The following is a 20197-nucleotide window of genomic DNA, read 5'->3' on the forward strand; positions in this document are numbered from 1 at the left end:
GCCCCTCCGGCCTTCTCCCACCCAACTACCTAGAACACAGGCAGAGAACCTCTGAAAACACAGCAGATCCAACCATTCCCCTGCTTGAACCCTTCGGTGGCCCCTAATGCTCAGAGTGCAAAGTTCAGGAGCACAAGGCTCTTTCTCACCTCCCCACAAACCACCCCGTGACTCCAGGCTCCAGCCCGGAGCCCGGACAGCCCCTGCCCCAGCCTTTGCCCAGGATTCTCCCTCGGCGGCAACTTTCCCTGCGGTTCTGCAGCATCACCTCCCAGTCTGGGTCAGAGGCCTCTCCTTAGCCTCTTAGCCCCCAAGCCTCTCTCTGTAACTGCACCTATCACCCTCAAACCATTGTCTGGCTGCCTGTCTCCTCCACACTGGACCCTGAGCAGAAACAAGGGCTAATCCATGTTTTTCAGCTCCTACCCCTAATGAAATACCCTAATAGATACTGAAAAATGTTTTTGAACCAATGAGACAAGTCTAATGATAATAAACAGGCAAATAACAGCAATGTGCTAACAGTGGCTGTTTCTGGTGAGCAGAATTTTGAGGTCTGTTCCTTTTACTTCTTGGTATTTCGGTTGTTTCTGTAATGGCTTTTGTAATCTTGCTTTTGTAATCATAAAGGACAGTCGAAGAAACTTCATTTTGAAAATAACACAAAGGGATTCTGGGACTTCAAAAGAAGGGGACTCTGCTCATCCACTCCAGAGAATCAGGAAAGGAGTGTTTGAAAACCCACAGAATTCCTACAAGTGTCGTGGGGAGGGCCGGCCAGCCAGCCAGGGCGCATGCTGGCCAGCAGGTGGGGTGGGCTCTGGGTCCGGGAGAAGTCAGATCAGTGCTCTGTACAGGGCCTTGAAGGCAAGACGAGGAATTTCGACTTAGGTCCTTGAATCTGGAGAGCCACAGAAAGTTTGTGAGCTCAGGAGAAGCGCTCCGAGCTCGGCATCTGGAGTTCAAGGCAGCAGCGAGCAAGTCTAAAGACGCAGGAGGGAGGGTGGGGTGGAGGAGTAGAGAGAAAACAGAAACCGTCTACAAACCCTTTTTCCCTCTGGGGCAACTAAACCTCAAGTGCAGGAAGCGCTTGGGGACTGCCCAGCCCTCAGCTGTGTTATTATTCGGTGATAGGTACTTGCTAATTACTTCCAAAAGCCTCCCATCTGTCATCCCACCCAGACTGCGCGCTTCTAATTCCTCCTACCCCACATGCTGTGCCCAGTGAAAAGTATGGCCAGCGAGCGAAGGTTTGCAAGGAGACAGACGAGGGCGAAATTAAGCCAGGCGGCTTCGCTTTAAATCCTCGCAAAGCAGAAGGGCCCCTCATTCTGGCAGCAGGCCTTGGCCAAGGGGCCTTCAGCCCAGACGACCCGGGAAAGAGTCTCCCAAAGCAGAACGCCCGGTCGGACGCCCAGACCAAACGCGGGGGAACCGGAAGGGCGAGGCCTCCACATAAGTCCGCGGTAAAAGTGGCAGGGAGTGGCTGCCTGGAAAGACCCCAGGACGGCTGGAAGGAGTGGGTGGCGGGTGGGGGTTAGGGCGACTAGGCGGGGAAACAGGGAGAGGGTCGGGCTCCGCGGCGCAGCCGGGGCCGGGGCTCGCCTGACTTGGTCGAGGGCACGGGGCGGGGTGCGGCCCGGGCGGGGCCGCTGGGGCGGGAGGCGTGGCCGGCGGGGGGGAGTGGGGGGCGGCTTTTCCCGGCACATGCGCACCGCAGCGGGTCGCGCGCCCTAAGGAGTGGCACTTTTTAAAAGTGCAGCCGGAGACCAGCCCACAGCCGCCTGCATCTGTGTCCAGCGCCGGGTCCCGCCCGTCCCCGCTGCGCGCGCCCCCCAGTCCCGCACCCGTTCGGCCCAGGCTAAGGTAGCCCTCACCATGCCGGTCAAAGGAGGCACCAAGTGCATCAAATACCTGCTGTTCGGATTTAACTTCATCTTCTGGGTGAGTGAGCGCGACTGCCGCGCGCTCCTCTCAGGGGCCACCTGTTCGCGGGCCCCGGACACTGGCCGCGGCCGCGAGTGCCGGCAGCTGGCACTGCCCGCACCGGGCAGGCACCGGGCGGGAAGAGAGAGCGCCCTGCGGCTGCCAGCTGGCTCCAAGGCCGGGTCCAGGGCCGGGCGGGACGGCCGCGACGGGCGCATTCGGGTGGGGGCTCATCACCGCCCAGCCGGCGTGGGGAGCCGGGCCCTCCTGAGATGAGGCGTGCGGGAGGGTTCTGAGCACTTTCGCTCGCCTAGGATTTGAGCTGGGGTGTGTGTCTGCTCCCAGCCCAAGCCCCTCCGAGTGCCAGCGGGGAAGGCAGGGAGAAGCGGAGCACCCCTCTTTGGGCCAGGGCCAAGGAGGACTGTGGTGAGCAGTGTGGCTCGTGACCGGGTGGGGTCTCCCGGGTAGGGGGCGCCAGGAAGGGACGGTGCGGGCACGGCGAGAGCTCAGCCAAGAGCGGCTCTCACTTTTACACAGGAGCGGCAGGGGTGCCTCGGCCGCGGGTCCGGCCCCGGGACCCAGTCCCTGAGAGTCGGGGGCCCCTCCACGCTTGAGGAGGAACCTCGCAGGCCCCCATTCCCTCAGACTTTGATTCTGAGCCACCGTGAGAGCGCCAAACTCCCTGGAAGCTACCTGAAAGACTAGCTTGTCTTGATTTCTTTCAAGGACGATAAGTATCTTCACTGGAGAGAACGCTGAGAGTTGAGGAGAGGAGGGGGCAGATACCTATCTGCGCCTCTAGTGGGATGAGTCCTGTGTGTGCATTTCCGGGAGAGATCAGGTGCCAGCCAGCTGCCCGCCCAAGAGAGCTTTGGCCTTACCCTCTCCCCTCCCCGCCAGCCCAGGCGGCCCACCCAAGGCCAGGCAGGGCGCAGAGCGGACGTTCATCTGGAGAGGCCAGCGGGGCCAGGAGCTCCGGGGACACCTGCTGCAGGCCACTCAGCCTCTACAAATGGGAAGGCTGAGAGGCGACAGAAGCAAGGAATAGGAAACCCTTGTGTCCTTGTTTCTATAGCCACATTCCCTGCACACACATGACAATACTTGCCGCTCTGCAGGCAGGAAGATAGTCTCTGTGCCACTCTCAAGATGGATGGATGTAGAAACAGGTGCATGCCACCAGAGTCTTGTAACAAAAAAGTGCACTTGGCCAGGCACAGTGGCTCATGCCTGTAATCCCAGCACTTTGGGAGGCTGAGGCAGGAAGATCGCTTTCATCCAGGTTCGAGACCAGCCTGGGTGACATAGTGAGACCCCATCTCTACAAAAAATAAAAAATTAGCTGGGCGTGTTGGCATGCACCTGTGGTCCCAGCTACTCAGGAGGCTGAGATGAGAGGATCGCATGAACCTGGGAGGTCAAGGCTTCAGTGAGTCATGATTGCACCACTGCACTTAGCCTGGGCAACCTAGTGAGCCCTGTCTCAAAAAAAAAGAAAAGAAACAAATACACTTATTCCCCCTGGAGCTGGTCACTGAGGTCCCCACAAGCCTCCTTAGGGAAATCTAAGATTTACTCCTCCCCAGAGCTGAAGGGGTGGTTGAACAGTTTTTCCTATTTGCAGAGACTGACCTCCCCTAGTGCATCGGTCACCATAACACACGCCCTAGTGAGGACAGCATATGGGTGTGCTCCTGCCCAATCCTTGACTTGTTTTAAAAAGACCCTGCTGGCCGTGGGCACCCGTCCTCCTGTGTTGCCACCCACCCCAGCAACCAGCCAGCTGCCACGCTTAGCTTCTTCTTTTCACCAATCCCTGGCGGCAGAAAAGTATGAGGGAAGGCAGCTGGCCTCACCCACCCTTGACCTTTGGGAGTTTTCCTCTCTCCTCCCAGGTACAGTCTCTCCCTGCCAGTGTGTTGGTTAGTCCTCAGCTGTCTGCCTAGACTGCATCCAGGTTTGGGACTGCAGGGAAACACAGACTGCCACAGTGTGCCTCCCTACCCCCATCTGCCCCATGGCATATGCAGGAAGCTGATGCGAGCCTCCCAGGGCCACTGGTATCTACTCTGTCTGTGGCCTGCTGGCCTGCAATCTGTCTGTACTGTCCTCAGCCTGCCACCCCACTCGTATTCAGAAGCCCCTACGCCTGGCCCCAGCCTAGGTGCAGCTGATGACCTATGTAGTCTGAAACAAATCACTCACACTGGAAATGTTTGGAATGACTTTTGAAGATCGTGCAGTCCAGCTCTCTTATTCATAGTGAGGCAGCAGAGGAAGAGAGATGGGGTGATTTACCCAGGATCACAGAGACAGAGCCAGTATTACAATTCCTGGGGCCCTTACTTTACTTCTGTCCTCTTCCATCTTCATCAGAGGCAGGAAGGTGGGCAGTACTGTTTTCCTGAATTACTGTTCATTTGTCCTGTATCTGGGTCCCTATGGAGATGAAGCCCTCATCCCTAGGAGATGATGTAATGAAAAGGAAGACTGTGGTCGGTCCACTTGTGCAGAGTCTTAGTCTTTAGAGCCTTTCTTGTTCTAGTCCCATGATGTAGCCAAGAGCAGGAAGCATTGTCCCCACTGTACCAATGATCAGGAAACCATTTCCCAGAGAGGTTAGGTGACTTATCCAAGGTGATGGGGCAGGGTGGTCTCAGAACTAGGTTACTTTACCCAACTGGGTTTGGCTGCTGAGTGGGAATGGGAGAAGGGTGGGAAGAAGCTCCCAAGACTCTCTTAAAGAAAGCTGTAACCTAAGGGAACTTCTCGGGTGATTATGTTGTCACCACATCCGTTTCTCTCTTGAGACCAGACATTTATAAACTTGGCATTTGGAACCTGATGTGGGCCTTGAAAAGCAGGAATTGTGAGGCCAGTGCCCAGCAGCGCTTCGCACAGAGGATGCTGAGAGGGGGTGTCCAGCAGGCATCCAGAGAGAGGCCAACCTCAGTGGAGTAGGATGGTTACTGGGGGACTGTGCCTCTTCCCTGGCCTGATCTCATCCCTGTGGGTCACTCCCTGATGGCCACAGCCAAACCGGCAAATCAGTATGTTCTTCCACCACCTCCAGAACCGGCCCTCCTAGCTCTATTTTGATTGTTTCTACATTTCCTTCAGACCTCCCTGCCCGCCCGCCCACCCCCCAGAAAACAGTTGAGAGGGAAAACATCTTGCTGATGTCCCTGTGGTAGACACACAAGTATTTCTCCAGCTGAAATGGGGAACCAGGGTTAGGGCCAGTCCAGTCTGACAGTTGCATGTCTGCCCTCTTTCTGGTCAGTCAAGGGGAGGAACTCCTTAGGGCAAAAGAGGGAAAGGTTTGGCTATACTGACAGAGCCCAGTCCCCTCCCCACCTCCCTCAGCCCCTTTGCTTACTGTCTGTCACCCCTCGCTCACTGATGGAAACAGCAGTGTGGGGCTGGGAGGTCTCTTTCCCAAGAAATGTATCCCCTAGACCTAGGGGAGGCTGGTGCGAAACACAGAGACCTACACTGGGAATTCAGAGATCGGGATGTGAGCCCAGCTCTGTCCTCAACTCACTTTGAAACGTTGGGCTGGTCACTTCTGTGCTCTAACCTCAGTTTCCTCATGTGTAAAACAATGGCTTGGAACAAATGGTCTCAAAAGGTCCTTTCAAGCTCAGTCTATGAACCCAACACCCCTACACATACCACATACAGCAATAGAACTCTCCTACACAACCCAAAATAGGAACCAATATTGGGTACAATGGATACTATGTTGGTGATGGTCACACTAAAAGCCCAGACTTCACCATATGTAACAAAACTACATTTGTGTCCCCTAAATCTATAAATAATAATAATAAACAAAATACAAGTCCTGAATTGGAAATGGGAGATGGATACCAAGGCTTGTCCTCAGAACTCAGCTTTTCTTGGCCTTTACCTCTGGAGCAAGAGCCCAGCTGGTGCTTTTCTTTCCTGTTACCTCTCAGTTCCCTCTCCTCACCCTGGGTGGGGTCTCTCTCAGGGGTGTTCATTGCCCGTATACCTTAGTACTTGGCCTAGTGGTCAAAGCACCAGTCCTGGGTTCCATGTCTCATCACCAGATGGGGCTGGTGACCACCCCACATGGTGCTGTGATAGTTAAATTGGGAGTATGTGTAGTGCACTTAGCGTAGTAGATTGCACTAGACGCATCTTCCAACAGTAGCTAGAGGCCCTGGGGAGGGTGGGAGCAGTTCTCTAAGAAGTGTGGAAGTCTAAACCGCAGGTGTGGCCAGGAGGACCCTCCCAATCCACACACTGGCCTCCCTGCCTCTTCCGGTATCAGTGCCAACTTTGTCCTGTGCATCAAAACCCTGACTCCATTTCATGGGTTGCTACTGCTCATTTGGCTGCGGGAAGGCCCCGCTTCTGAAAATAAAATTGCATGTCAGAGAAACCCTAAGGATCAGGATTCCGGATCTGGGCAGGGCATGGACAAGTTGGGTGGCAGCGGCAAAAGCCCCTCCCCACGGTCTGCCTTTTCCCCCAGAAGCAAGTTGCTGGGACTGTTGCATGAAATGGCTCCCACCTCCAGCGCCCAGACAGCCTGCGCTGGGGCGAAGCTGGCTACACGTGCACTGAAGCTGGCAGGGTTGGGGAGAGGTGAGCTGAGGCCAGGTATCTGCATCCTTTGCCCAGAATTTTGATGGTCTCTCCCCTACACCCACAATGGGTGTGAACAACAAACACCCGATCTTTTGATGGTGGTGAGGATTCCTCTGTGCACGCTCACACTCAGATGTTCTCTACCCCTTTCTTTTCAACGTGGCCCACAGCACCATTCCAGACCCTGCTCTATTGTGCTCGGAGGAAGCAGCTGCTTGCTTTGGGAGTGCTTTGATAAGCAGCCCTCTCTAGGGCCCCGCCAGTACTGACTCTAGACCAGCCCTCTGCGGCTGCTGGGCTCACAAATCAGCCTTCTCACCCCTTCCTCCAGGAGGAGTGTTGGATGAGAATCTCCCCCTTACACACATGGATCCTGTGTTTGTTTTGTCTGCTTTTTTTTGTTTGTTTGTTTTTTGTTTTCCTGTTCTGTTCAATTTTATAAGGAGGCGTAGCTTTTGGAGTTGGTTGCAGGGTTGGGTTTGGAACTTAATAATAGCTTGGATTTACAAAGGCGCCTTTTCTTCCTAAAGAACTCGAACCGTGATGGTTCTTACCTGGGTGTGGTTCTCACCTGGGTGAGCCTGGCTGTGAGGGTAGGGGGCCTGAGGTTACCCCAACCACAGCTTCTGTGGTCCTACTGGCAGCATGTTCTAGACAGACCTGTGTGGAGCTGGGGAAGGGAGAGTGGAGAAGTTTGAGGAAGCTGCATGTTTATGTTCTGTGTTCCTCCCTCCCCCAGGTTGGGGTCAGCGGGACTTTATTTGGATCTACCACAGGCCTTTTCAACCAAAGCCTTGCAGAAACAGGCTTTACCCCGTACACACAGAAGAGCAACGACTTCGTTAAGAGTCTGAAAATCTGGGTGAGAGCCTGTCAGACTCATGGCCTCAGAGAGCGGAAAAAATCCTTTGCAACTGGGAAGAAAATTCAGAAGACAAAAAAAAATGCGGGGGGATGGGGGGTGGGGGCTAGTCTTTATACATTTCTTTTCTTTTCTTTTCTTTTTTTTTTTTTTTGGAGACGGTGCTCACTCTGTCACCCCAGGCTGGAGTGCAGTGTTAACAGTCATGGCTCATGGCTCACTGCAACCTCAACTTCCCAGCTCAGGCAATCCTCACACCTCAGCCTCCTGAGTAACTGGGACTACAGGGATGTGCCACTACACCCAGCTAACCTTTTAATTTTTTTGTAGAGACAGGATCTCACTATGTTGCCCAGGCTGGTCTCAAACTCCTAGGCTCAAGCGATCCGCCAACCTTGGCCTCCCAAAGTGCTAGGATTGCAGGAATGAGCCACCGCGCCTGGCCTACATTTCTTAAATTTATGTTTTAAGGCCTGACTGCAGATTACTTGCCTGTTTTATTCCATGGAAAAAGTCATGCTGGTCCAGGGACATTCTCATTTTCCATCAAGTGATGGCATGCAGCCGTAGAAAGCAACATCCTGTCCCCAGTTGAAATAATTTTTTTGTGATAATTTTATTGTATCTATCTGGTAATTTCCTCCCCCCCTACCCCTCCAAAAATACTTGGTTGTGGATAGTTTTTAAGTACTATATTCTGTCATCCTAGACTAATACATCTTAACGTTTTTAGGGAAATTTTTAGGGAATTCCTTGGAATCAGTACGACCTGCCTCCAGAAAAATGTTATGTCTGTTTCTGGAGGCCCATAGACATCTTTTTTTTTTTTTTTCTTTTTCTCCATTGCCCAAGCTGCAGTATAGTGGCACCATCATAGCTCACTGCAGCCTCAAACTCCTGGGCTTTACACAATCCTGGCCTCGGCCTCTCAGGTAGCTGGGACTACAGCACACACCACTATACCTGGCTAATTTTTTTTGTAGAGAGAGGGTCTCTCTATGTCGCCCAAGCTGGTCTTGAACTCCTGGGCTCAAGCAGTCCTTCAGCCTCAGACTTCCAAAGCACTGGGATCGTAAATGAGTCACCACGCCCAGCCTGAGCTCACGCTATAAACGCCCCATATTGGTTTTTCTCCCTCAGTTTCCAGACAACCCCTGCTCTGTCCTGAGTCCCATATTTCTGCCATAAGAAGCAGGTTGCCTCACCGTTCCCCAGGGGCTGCAATGGGGGCATAACAGGGGACTTTGTGAAAGGCATTAGAAACGCTAAATTCCCTGGTGATCAAGTGCAGTTCAGATGGGACAGCTGGCCTCCCACCCATCCCTCTGACTCTCAGCTTAATCATTGCCTAAGGAGTGATTTTCACTCGGTTAATTTAATGAGTGCTCTGTATTTCTAGTACACACGAAAAATGCAACTTTATGATCTTCCAGCCAGGTTGGGCCTCTTGGCTTAGCTTTTCCCAAAGCTTGGTGCTTCGTCTTTGTTCAGGAAGAGCGGAGGTCTGTCTCTCTTCTTCCCTCCAAATGCAGATGGAAAGGCTTGTCCTCTGAGGACTTTCAGAAAGGAGGAGTGTCTCAGGAGGAATCATTTGGGGAGCTGGACTCCCGAGGAGTTGAGAAGCAGCCTGGTTGAGTTAACTGGGAAAGGCAAAGCAGCCTGACTTGGAGAGGGGCCTGGACTAATGTGATTCCAGAGGAGGTCCCAGTGGAGAGAAGTTTGGAGACTACTGACTTGGAGAAAAATCAGAAACCTGGGTCTTAAGGGCCCTTCCTCTTCAATCCTTAAGCCAGGCATTGTGCCCGAGGGAAGAAATAGTGGCTCTTATGAGCTCTGCTAGAAAAGTAACCCTTCAGGCCAGGCGCGGTGGCTCACGCCTATAATCCCAGCATTTTGGGAGGCTGAGGCAGGCGGATCACCTGAGGTTGGGAGTTTGAGACCAGCCTGGCCAACATGGAGAAACCCCGTCTCTACTAAAAATGCAAAATTAGCCAGTCATGGTGGCAGGTGCCTGTAATCCCAGCTACGTGGGAGGCTGAGGCAGGAGAATCGCTTGAACCTGGGAGGCGGAGGTTGCAGTGAGCTGAAATCGTGCCATTGCACTCCAGCCTGGGTGACAAGAGTGAAACTCCATCTCAAAAAAAAAAAAAAAAAAAAAAGAGAAAAGAAAAGTAACCCTTCACAGCTTACCCAAGTTTCCAGTGAACACCTCTGAGCAGGCTAAGCAGCTGGTGGCTCCTGCCAACCCCCCTCCTCAGAACCGAGCTTCACAGCTTCAGGTGCCGGTCCCTTGCTGACACTCCCAGTCTGAGCTGTGCGTTACTCTCCAAGTTCAGAAACAACACAATACGTGGGTCATGGGAGAAGATCCTTGACTGAGGCTAAAAATACCATAAAGTTAATCAGGCAGTTTTATTAATTATGAATTTATTAATTCAAAACCTATTCAAGGATTTTAGATTTTTTTTGTTTGTTTTTTGTTCTTTTTTTTGAGATGGAGTTTCACTCTTGTTGCCCAGGCTGGAGTGTAATGGCACAATCTCAGCCCACCGCAACCTCCGCCTCCTGAGTTCAAGCAATTCTCCTGCCTCAGCCTCCCGAGTAGTTGGGATTACAGGGGCATGCCACCATGCCCGGCTAATTTTTAGTAGAGACGGGGTTTCTCCATGTTGATCAGGCTGGTCTTGAACTCCTGACCTCAGGTGATCCACCTGCCTCAGCCTCCCAAAGTGCTGGGATTACAGGCGTGTAGTTTAATTTCTTTTAAATCTAAGTTGATTGAATCTGTAGTATGATAATACAGTGTACTGATTTATTAAAACTCTAAATGAAAAGATCAGCAAAATCATACTATTTATGAACTCATCATTGCTTTTTTTGTTGTATGTTTTGAGACAGAGTCTTGCTCTGTCACCCAGGCTGGAGTGCAGTGGCACAATCTTGGCACACTGCAACCTCTGCCTCCCAGGTTCAAGTGATTCTCCTGCCTCAGCCTCCTGAGTAGCTGGGACTACAGGCACACGCCACCACGCCCAGCTAATTTTTGTATTTTTAGTAGAGATGGGGTTTCATCATGTTGGCCAGGCTGGTCTCGAACTCCTCACCTCAGGTGATCCACCCACCTCTGCCTCCCAAAGTGCTGGGATATGAGCCACCGCGCCAGGCTCATCATAGCTTTTCAAGTCAATAGAAGTCTGGTGTTTGAATCCACATCATGTCTTCCCTTCTAGGTGGGCAGTTGCAGTGTACTAGTTTGCATGCACACCCCAGATTTATGCCCAACTCCACTGGATGTTTTCTGGGTGGGGAGTCATCCATACCTCCCTCAGCGGCCCCGTTCCTAGAGACAGGAGGCCCTTCCCACAAAGACATATTCCTCCTGCTCTCCATGGTGCAATGTAAACATCTTCTTTCTCGCAATGTGGGACTGTGGATTTAAATTTATTACTGTTAAGCTCAGATGTTTTAAAGCTTCCTGTCTGCAAGCCTGAGAAAATCTCTTCATACTCTCCTTTCCTCCTCTCTAGTCAAATTGTAGCCCTGGCTCCCTGAGACACAACCCTTTAGAGACCCAGACTGCTAATTTCTTTTTTTTTTTTTTCCTGAGGCGGAGTCTCGTTCTGTTGCCCAGGCTGGAGTGTAGTGGCACAATCTCGGCTCACTGCAACCTCTGCCTCCTGGGTTCAAGCAATTCTCATGCCTCAGCCTCTCGAGTAGCTGGGATTACAGGCATGTACCACCATGCCCGGCTAATTTTTGTGTTTTTAGTAGAGATGGGGTTTCACCACGTTGACCAGGCTGGTCTCGAACTGCTGACCTCAGGTGATACGCCCACCTCGGCCTTTCAAAGTGCTAGGATTACAGGCGTGAGCCACTGCGCCCAGCTGGGACTGCTCATTTCAAATAGAAATTAGATTCTCTTCCAGGATGAGGAGGGACACTTCGGCCTTCTTTGTCATGGGAAGCTGGCACTCTCCTCTAGGACCCTAGGGTGTGTCTTGAGAGCTCGTGCCCAGGGCTGTAACACAGAGAGGCCTGTGCCGATGTCATCTTGTTCCTCTGCCCTTTGCTGGCAGGATGGTTCTGGGGAAAGGCAGAGGCTCCGGGTGCTACTCTGGGGCTGTTTTCACCGGGGATGGAAGGACCATGGCCACTAACGGGCTGCGGTCCTGTCTGTGGACACAATGCCAATGGGCAGCTGCAACAGTGCAGCCAAGGGGAGAGGAGGGTGTGCGAGTTGCCCTGGAGAGTCCCTTCCCAGAGCGCTGCCTCTGTCCACGCTGACTATATGATCAGTGGAACCAAGGGTGTGACTGAAGCTCTCAGGCCAAAGGCCAGGGAGAGGAAGCACCAGCTGTTTTTTTTAGACTCTCTTCGAGCGCCCGCTACCCCCACTGCCCCTGAGTGAGGCCAGGTGTAGGTGGTACCTCCAGCCCAGGTGGCCACTGCAGCTGCCCTGCTGTCAGGGAGGAGGCGCATCTGCAAGCTGCCTTCCTTCCTGTGCAGATGGGCTCCCTTGTGGACTTTAAAGATCGAAAACACCACTTTGAAATGGGATTAGATATGAATGGGGGGGAAACAGGCAAAAGGGAAAAATTCTGGCTTCAGAATAGAAGAAATGGATCAAAAACACAAACAGCTTAACAAAATAATTGAGAATTGGGATTCTGCAGTCAGACCATTCTGGGTTGAAGTTCTATCTCTGCCACTTACTTGCCCTGTGATCTCAGTTGAGCAACCTTTTTTTTTTTTTGAGACGGAGTCTCTCTGTGTTGCCAGGCTGGAGTGCAGTGGCATGGTCTCAGCTCACTGCAACCTCTGCCTCCTGGGTTCAAGCGATTCTCCTGCCTCAGCCTCCCAAGTAGCTGGGATTACAGGCACGCACCACCATGCCTGGCTAATTTTTTGTATTTTTAGTAGAGATGGGGTTTCACCATGTTGGCCAGGCTGGTCTTGAACTCTTGACCTTGTGATCCGCCTGCCTCGGCCTCCCAAAGTGCTGGGATTACAGGCTTGAGCCACCGCGCCCGGCCCGAGCAACTTAACTTTTGTGCCCCAGTTTGTTTATCTAAAAAATAGAAGACAATATTACCTCCTTGGCGGGCCTATTCTGAAAATTAAATAGTTCCTGGGAAGTGCTTAGGGTGGGGTGTGGAACATAGATAGCAAATATTTGAGTACTTGCTGCTAGTAATTAGGTGACCTAATGTGAAGAAGGAGCTCCTGGCAGAGGGGTAGGGCAGGTGATAGGTTAGACAAGAGTTTGGGGATCTTGGCCTCCCCTGCTGGCTTGGGGCTTGCAAGATCCCATGTTGGAGAAGGAGGGCCATTCCACCAAGCGGTGCCGGAAGTGCTTTTAGCCGACCCTGCCACTCCAGGCACCACATGGCATTGCTTGAAAACTGTCAAGGAAGGAGCATCTCCCACCACTCAGGGCCACGGATGCACGTGGTTGCCAACTCTGCAGATGAAATGAGAGCAAGCTGCTGCAAGTGGCTAGAGTGTGTCAGCAGGAGTGTGTGCAGTCATCGCCAGACAGCTCGGCGAGGCATACACAATGGAAAACAAATGTGTGGTATTCTGGAATTTAAAGCAAAACATCCAAAACAATCCCCCACATCAGATGATTTTGGTTAAGATCAGAATGCCTGCTTTCAGCGGAAAAGGGATTTATGGGCTGGCCAGCGTAAGCTACGCGTCTGGCAAGCAGGCAGTGGAAACTTGAAATGGGATTTCTTGTTTAGGAAGAGGTTACCTTGGGCCGGGGCCTCCCTCCCAATCAGCCCCAACATCCTAACGCCAGCACACTTCGCTGAAGCTCTTCTCCTCTCCAGGGCAGAGGAAGGGCTCCAGGTTTTTAAATGATGCTGACTTTGTCCTTGAAAGAAGGGAAGATTTCTCAACTCTTGAACTTGTTCAGACCAGGTAGCTGCCTAATTTCCAGAAAGATATGCTGAGAAAGAGCTTACGGAGTTCCTCATCCTCTGCCACACCCTGGAGAGAGGACCAAGCTGTCTCCCTTCTATCAGGGAGGAGACAGGCCAGCAAGTAACTGATCTCTGCATGGCATGTGCTGTGCACGGGACAGAGGAAGAGTGCTGACAGCTGGGTCACTCATGCCTGCTCTGTGACCATGGGCAAGTCGCTTTACCTCTCGGAGCCTGTTTCTTCATCTGTCACAGGAGTGATCCTAACTAGCTCTCAGGCTCTAAGGCAGCCCACTAAGAATCAGAAGGGGCAGCAGGGCCTTATAGTGTAATTCTAGTCTCCTCCCTGGGGAATCGCTCATGCATTGCATTACTGTTGCTCCCATAGGGAATGTTCTCTTGTAATGCCCTGCAGCAGCCTGAGGCCAGGCTCGAACATTTACACACAACGAGCCAGGCATAGCAAGGTGGTGGCACCCCCAGGCTGTAGCTGTCTAGGGCCACCTTCACCCTTCCACCCAGGAGCCCCCCAGCTGCACTAGCACCCCTGGAAAGGGAGGCCACTGAGTCAGGAGGCAGGCTAAGCATGTGCTTAGGGCACCAACAATGCAGGTAGCTCAAGGAATCCAGGGAAATAGGCACTTCTTTGAGCTTTATCTTACAAGTTCAACTTTTTTTATGTTGAATTGTATGGGTTGTGAGGTAGGTACCATCATCATCTAAGTGTCTAGAGCACTAAATGGCCATAGAAGGCAGAAGTTGGCCTCCCCAGGGACCTGGCTTGTCATGGAATGTTGAGTTTAAGTGTATGTGTGGACCCCTCTCCCCAGCCTGCCTTTATGGTGTAAAAGAACGACATATAATAGCAGGGGCCATTTATGACCCAGGGACATTGCGGGGGTTGGGGGGAGTGGGCCAGGAGCAGGCAGGGAGTTGTCTTGATAGAAACGCCGATTCCTGCGGGGAGACAGCAAATTAGTGACTCTCCTTAAGCCTTACTTTCCTTATCTGTGTAATGAAGGTGATAATACAACCAGTTATAATACAACTGGTTGTATTATAATACAAATGGAATATTTAATGTAAAGCTATTATATGGCCCGGGCTCACAGGCAGAGCTCCTGTGTTAGCTTCTGCTGCTGTTGCTGTAGTTGCTGTTACTGGTACCTCTCCTTAACATTTTTCACAGATTGAGGTTGTCTAAATGTTCACATTCATCCATATCTTCTCGCTTCAGTTCATGAAACCACATCACACAAGATCAGTCAAAGCTGAAATTTACCTCCAATCTTTCTCCCTCTTGAACACGAATTAGAGGACTTAATCTTTCCATCTGTATATAAAATACTCATTTCTGAGACTTCCCCAGTTTGGGGAAGATGGATAAAGAGGGGAATCAGTTTTGCACTTTGCTGGAAACACCTGTAAGAATGCCCCATTGGCAGAGACTTGCTTTGTGGCACTCAACTTGGAAATTAATTTACAATGGAAATTGAAGGAAAATCTACTTCATATCCACACCAAGAAGGGTGGCCTCAATGCTTCTCCTTCAGTTCACTCCTTGTGCCTCCCAAAAGGAAGTTGATTCTTCATATGTAGAATTTTCTGGACACCTAGAACACCCACACCCAGAAACCAGGTCCCAGAGAGATGCAGAGCCACGGTCACCATTGCTTGTATAGACACCGGGGGTAGGAAGTGGAAGGAAGGTAGCGCCTGAGGGTGTAGCTTCCCAGGGACCACCGCCTCTCCCAGCCTCAATGGAGGGAGAGAAGAACAAACCCAAGGGAGAAGCTACTGGTCAGCATCTTCCCTCCCTCCCGCTTGGCCCCCACCTAGGCTAGGGTCAACACCCTGAATCGAAAGCATCTGTTGTCAAGCTGCAGCAGGCAGGGAAACCCTGTTACCATGTTAAGGTTTAAGTCAGAGCATTTTGCCAAATTCAACACATCCAAGCCTCCCACTTGTCCCCCAAGAAAATTTCTCAGGGATTCGCATCTTTCCCAGTCACCCCCTGGCCAGTGAGGAAGCACCGTGCATTGAGAAGAGCATGGCTTTGAGTTGTCCATGTGGAGCTGGTTCTGTCTGAGCTCTGCCTCTTCCTGGCCGTGTCTTTTTGAGTCAGTTGCTTAAAATCTCTGAGCCTGATTCATCCATAAAATGAGGGTGATGAGAGGATTCAGTGAGAGACTGTACATAAACCACCTCCTGTAATGTGTCGGGGGCGTGGGTCCATGTACATAGTAACTCCTACTGTTAAATTGCTACTATGGTGTTCTTTATTTTCCCTAAGCTAGATAACCTACGACTTGACCATCAGCCTCTTTTTTTTTTTTTTTTTTTTTTTTTGAGATGGGGTCTCTGTCACCCAGGCTGGAGTGCAGTGGCGCAATCTCAACTCACTGCAGCCTCGACCTCCTGGATTTAAGCCATCCTCCTGCCTCAGCCTCCCAAGTAGCTGGAACTACAGGCGTGTGCCACCATGTCCAGCTAAGTTTTTGTGTTTTTTAGTAGAGACTGGGTTTTACCATATTGCCCAGGCTGATGTCCAACTCCTGAGCTCAAGCATTCCGCCCCCTCTCAGCCTCCAAAAGTGCTAGGTCAAGTCAGAGGCCTGACCATCAGCCTCTGAGTGTATTCTTTTAAAAAATTGTTTTTCTAGGGTTCGGGGAGGTTTGAGGAGAAGTCCAGTTTCATGCGTAACAGCGAGCTGGCCTAGGGAGCACAGCCGGCTGCAGAATTCAGCGGGGAGGTTCTTACCAGGAGTGCCCTGCTGCAGGCTGTGGGAGCCTCTCATGGGCCCACTGAGTTACCAGAGCCTGGGTGGTGGATGTGCATTTGGGAGCCAAACGCAGGTTCCAACTTGAGCCCTTTACCGTGACTTCTTGGCTCAGTGGGTTCAGCACAGAGTTGTCCAGCCGCGCTCTCTCCTTTCTAACCTCTTCCTGCCTCTAATGGTCACAATGCCGCATTTCCAAGGTGACCCCAGGTGCACTCCCCGTGGCTTCACAGTGCTGGTCAGAGCATTTGAGCCCCCACTCTCCAGATCGGAGTGTAAAGTAGTAGGGTCCAGTCCTGCTCCCTCGTGGGGCAGGGCAGTGAGCTCTCCCTAACACACACAAAGCACCTCCAGCTCAGAGGAAGCTCACACCTCCCATCCGTGCCTTCAGGCTTTTCGGCACTGGCATTTAGAAAGCTATTCTCTGGGTTCAGAACCCCCAGAGAGAGCTTTTCTCTGTCCTTCCTGATTATCGGTGTGTCAATGAAGGCCTAGAGTAGTGGTTCTTAAACTTAAGCGTGATGAGAGTCACCTGGGGAGGTGTTGGAAAACAGAGTGCCGGCCCATTCCCACCCCAGTTTCACTGAGTGGGTCTAGGAGGGAACTGCGAATTTGCATGTCCAGGTTCCTGGGTCATCCTGCTGCTGGTCTGGGGTCATTTTGAGAGCTGCTGGACTGGCATAGAGAAGAGTTTCCTGGGTTGCCTTTGAAGATAAGAATTTCTGAAGATTTGAGCACTGCCTTCAGACAGTGGCTCGGTAGAAGTCCCAAGAGCAGAAGTTGTCTAGAGAGGAGAGATGGCCCCCTAGGATGCACCTGACCAACCAGTCATACATACAAAAGGGAACTTTGGTTCTCTAGGGCTGTGATCTCTGGGGTTTTCAACTTGGCTGTAGTAAAACTAAAGTTAGTAATATGCCCTGTTGTCATCTAGAAATTCCGCCATGAACTATTACAGTAGTTTACTTGTGACGCTTAAGGAGAGCAAGTTGTGGCAATTTCTTCTGCTGATTACGGCGGAGTTTTGGTTTTCTTGTTGCCGGTGTTTACTGTGTGGAGGAGCTGGATAAGGGAGCACCCCAAAGCCTCTAGTCCTGCCCAAGTGGCTTTGCCTTTCCAAAGACAATAGCCCCAGCCTTCATTTGGAGGTGGGAGAGGAGGACACAGAGAGGGTTGGAGGAGGCTGTGGGCATCGGGATCCTGTTTGTTCTTGCTGGCACTGCCTGGCCCGGCTTCCTGAGGAGTGAATCAGCCCATCCAAGGCTTGGCATGCAGTAGTGAGCCAAGGGTTGCCATGGAGATGGGCGAGGCCCAGAGCCCACAGGTCTGGGTGGCCTGACTTGTTTTTAAATGTTGAAGTCTGTGCGAACAGGGAGGGCCTATCTCCACTTCTGTGGCTTTCTTAAAGCGTGACTGGTATTTTGGGGCCTGGAAAACTGCTGGTGTGGGAAACTTGCATCTCCAGTATTTGGTGTGTTGCTTACTTCCTGGGTGCCATGGACAACTATGACTAACGCTCTCCCAAGTTTAGTAGATTACAAAAACAAAAACCAGGGCTGACAAGCATCGTACTGAAGGAGGGTGATAAAGAGGCCAAGGTTTCCTTTCCTGCCCAACCCAGGAAAATCCTCTCTCTCTCTCTGTTATCTGCTGCTGTAATAACTCCTTTCAGCGGGGTTAATTTGCCCACGGAAGCAGTTTGTGATCCAAGGAAGGACAGAAGCCTAAAATCTGAGCCAACAGTCTCCCTTTAGCCTTCCTTCCCCACTTTCCTTTGGCCATTCCCATCCAGTGTTGGTGGAGCTCTGGATGGCAGTTTGCGGGTGTGAAGCAGATAAATTTATCCATTTTCCTCCACTACCCAGCGCTCACACAGACTCCCACAGAAACCAGAAAACAGAACCCCAGTGTCCTAAATTCCCCCGCTGCCACCCAGCCGCCTTCTCCGATCACAGGAGGACACAACAGCCGTCCACAGAGGGCCCATGAATTGCCCCAGTGTCACCTCACGTCTTTCTCAGGGTTTATTATTATTGTCATTTTTTTTCCCTATGGAATCCGGCTGGCTATAACACTTCACAGTTTTCAGAATGTTTTACATGCATCACTTTATTTAATCCTCGCCTTCAACCTATGTTGAAGGCAGGACAGGTATCATAGTGTATTTTTTCACAAATGAGGACTGTAACGTTCAGAGAAGCTGAGGAAAGTGTGTAGTGTCAGAGAGCTCCTAGGTAGCAGTGCCAGAATTAGAGCCCAAGTTTATATCCATCACAGTCCAGTCATTCTCAGCAGGTGTGCAATAGAATCCCTGGGAGCACCAAGAGTCCCCTGGGATTGCTGAGGCAGGTGCATGTTTAGAAATCCCCCAGGTAGGCCGGGCATCATGGCTCACACCTGTAATCCCAGTGCTTTGGGAGGCCAAAGTGGGTAGATTGCTTGAGCTCAGAAGTTCGAGACCAGCCTGAGCAACATGGTGAAACCCTGTCTCTACAAAAAAAAAACACGAAAAAAAAAAATTAGCCATGTATGGTGGCTTCCACCTGTGGTCCCAGCTACTTGAGACACTGAAGTAGGAGGATCGCTTGAGCCCGGGAAGCAGAGGTTGCAGTGAGCCAAGATTGTGCCACTGTACCCCAGCCTGGGTGACAGATTGAGACCTGTTTCAAAAAAAAAAACAGTATTTCCCCAGATGATTCTGATGCTCACCCCATATAGAACCAGGCCCTAGGTGGTATAGCTGTGCAGGCAACAGCTCACCATTCTTTCTATTAAGCCACCTGTCCCTTGCTGAAAATTGTGTATCATTTTGACCATGGGCTCAGCATAGTAACCAAGTAGCCATTGCTTTTCCAGGAGGACAGTGGGAAGTTGGGAAGAAAGTTCTCTCTCCTTCCTGGACTCCATCCACTCACCACTGCCCACCTCCAACCCCTCCCAAAGTGGTAGATGTGGCCACCTCAAGGCTAAGGCAGTCTTCAGCGAGAAACCACTGTGAATAATGATCTGCTCTCCACTTTCTGGGCTTTCCAAGACAGCTGAATAGAGGAAGCATAACAAATATTTTGTCCTTTTTAAAAAATGGGCTGGGTACAGTGGCTCATGCTTGTAATCCCAGTACTATGAGAGGCCAAGGTGAGTGGATCTCCTGAGCCCGGGAGTTCGAGACCAGCCTGGACAACATGGGGAAACTTCATCTCTACAAATAATTTTAAAAATTAGCTGGGTGTGGTGGTGCACACCTGTAGTCCCAGCTACTCAGGAGGCTGAGGTGGGAGGATCACCTGAGCATAGAGAGGTCGAGGCTGCAGTGAGCCATGGTCATACCACTGCACTCCAGCCTGGGTGACAGAGTGAGACCCTGTCTCAAAAAAAAAAAAAAAGTGTACGGCCAGTCAGTACATATTACAGAAGATGGGACCTGGAGAAAAAGGGGGCCCACGCCAAGAGCACCCAGTTTGTTTGACCACAAAGGATTTTTCTTTGCAGTAGGATTTGTCCCATAGGCAAACTTGACTTCTCCCACCTGGGGAGTGGCATGCAGTATGCCCTCCCCCACACTGAAACCACATTCAACCCACTGCTCTTTTCCTCTTCCTCTTCCTCTGGGTTACCTCCTCTTTTTCAGCACACCTACTTCAAGAATTTCCATCAGGAGGCCAGGCTATACATACGAACCTCCCCAGGTTCTAACTGGAACTGGTTTTGCACACTTGGCATAGAGTCCCCAGAGCAGCCAGGTGCCCCTAAGCTCCATTACACTTTGATGTTTTTTGTTTAATCCTCTTGAAATTGGAAATGTTTCCTTTAACTCCAGGTGTGTGTTTCAGTGTAAGATTTCTGAACCTGTCCCTGCAGCAAGATTTTGCAGTGTGAGTCACTGAAATTCTCATCTTTGCGTGGGAGCCTTTGGTGAATTGTGCTTTCAGTGGTGAGTGAGTGTGGCAAGGGATGACCAGGACACCATTCACTGTGGGCCTGAGTTTGGGGCACTCTTGGGTTCTCATGTCTCCTGAGGCTCACATAAGCCCCAGGTGACCAGCTTACCTGTGTTCATCAAACATAAGAGTGTTTGACTGGACT

At 51.4% G+C, this 20197-nt stretch overlaps 1 protein-coding gene across 1 annotated transcript in view; it reads left to right on the forward strand.

Annotated features, from left to right (window-relative positions):
- Positions 1-1667: 1667 nt before the first annotated feature.
- Positions 1668-20197, forward strand: part of CD9 (CD9 molecule) — a 37966-nt gene continuing 19436 nt past the window's right edge. The window contains exon 1 of the mRNA XM_054443294.2: positions 1668-1944. Within this exon, the coding sequence (XP_054299269.1) occupies positions 1879-1944 (66 nt within the window). The 5' untranslated portion in view covers positions 1668-1878. The remainder of the gene's footprint in view (positions 1945-20197) is intronic.

Source organism: Pongo pygmaeus, chromosome 10 (genome assembly GCF_028885625.2).
Source record: "Pongo pygmaeus isolate AG05252 chromosome 10, NHGRI_mPonPyg2-v2.0_pri, whole genome shotgun sequence".
NCBI classification, from domain to species: Eukaryota; Metazoa; Chordata; class Mammalia; order Primates; family Hominidae; genus Pongo; species Pongo pygmaeus.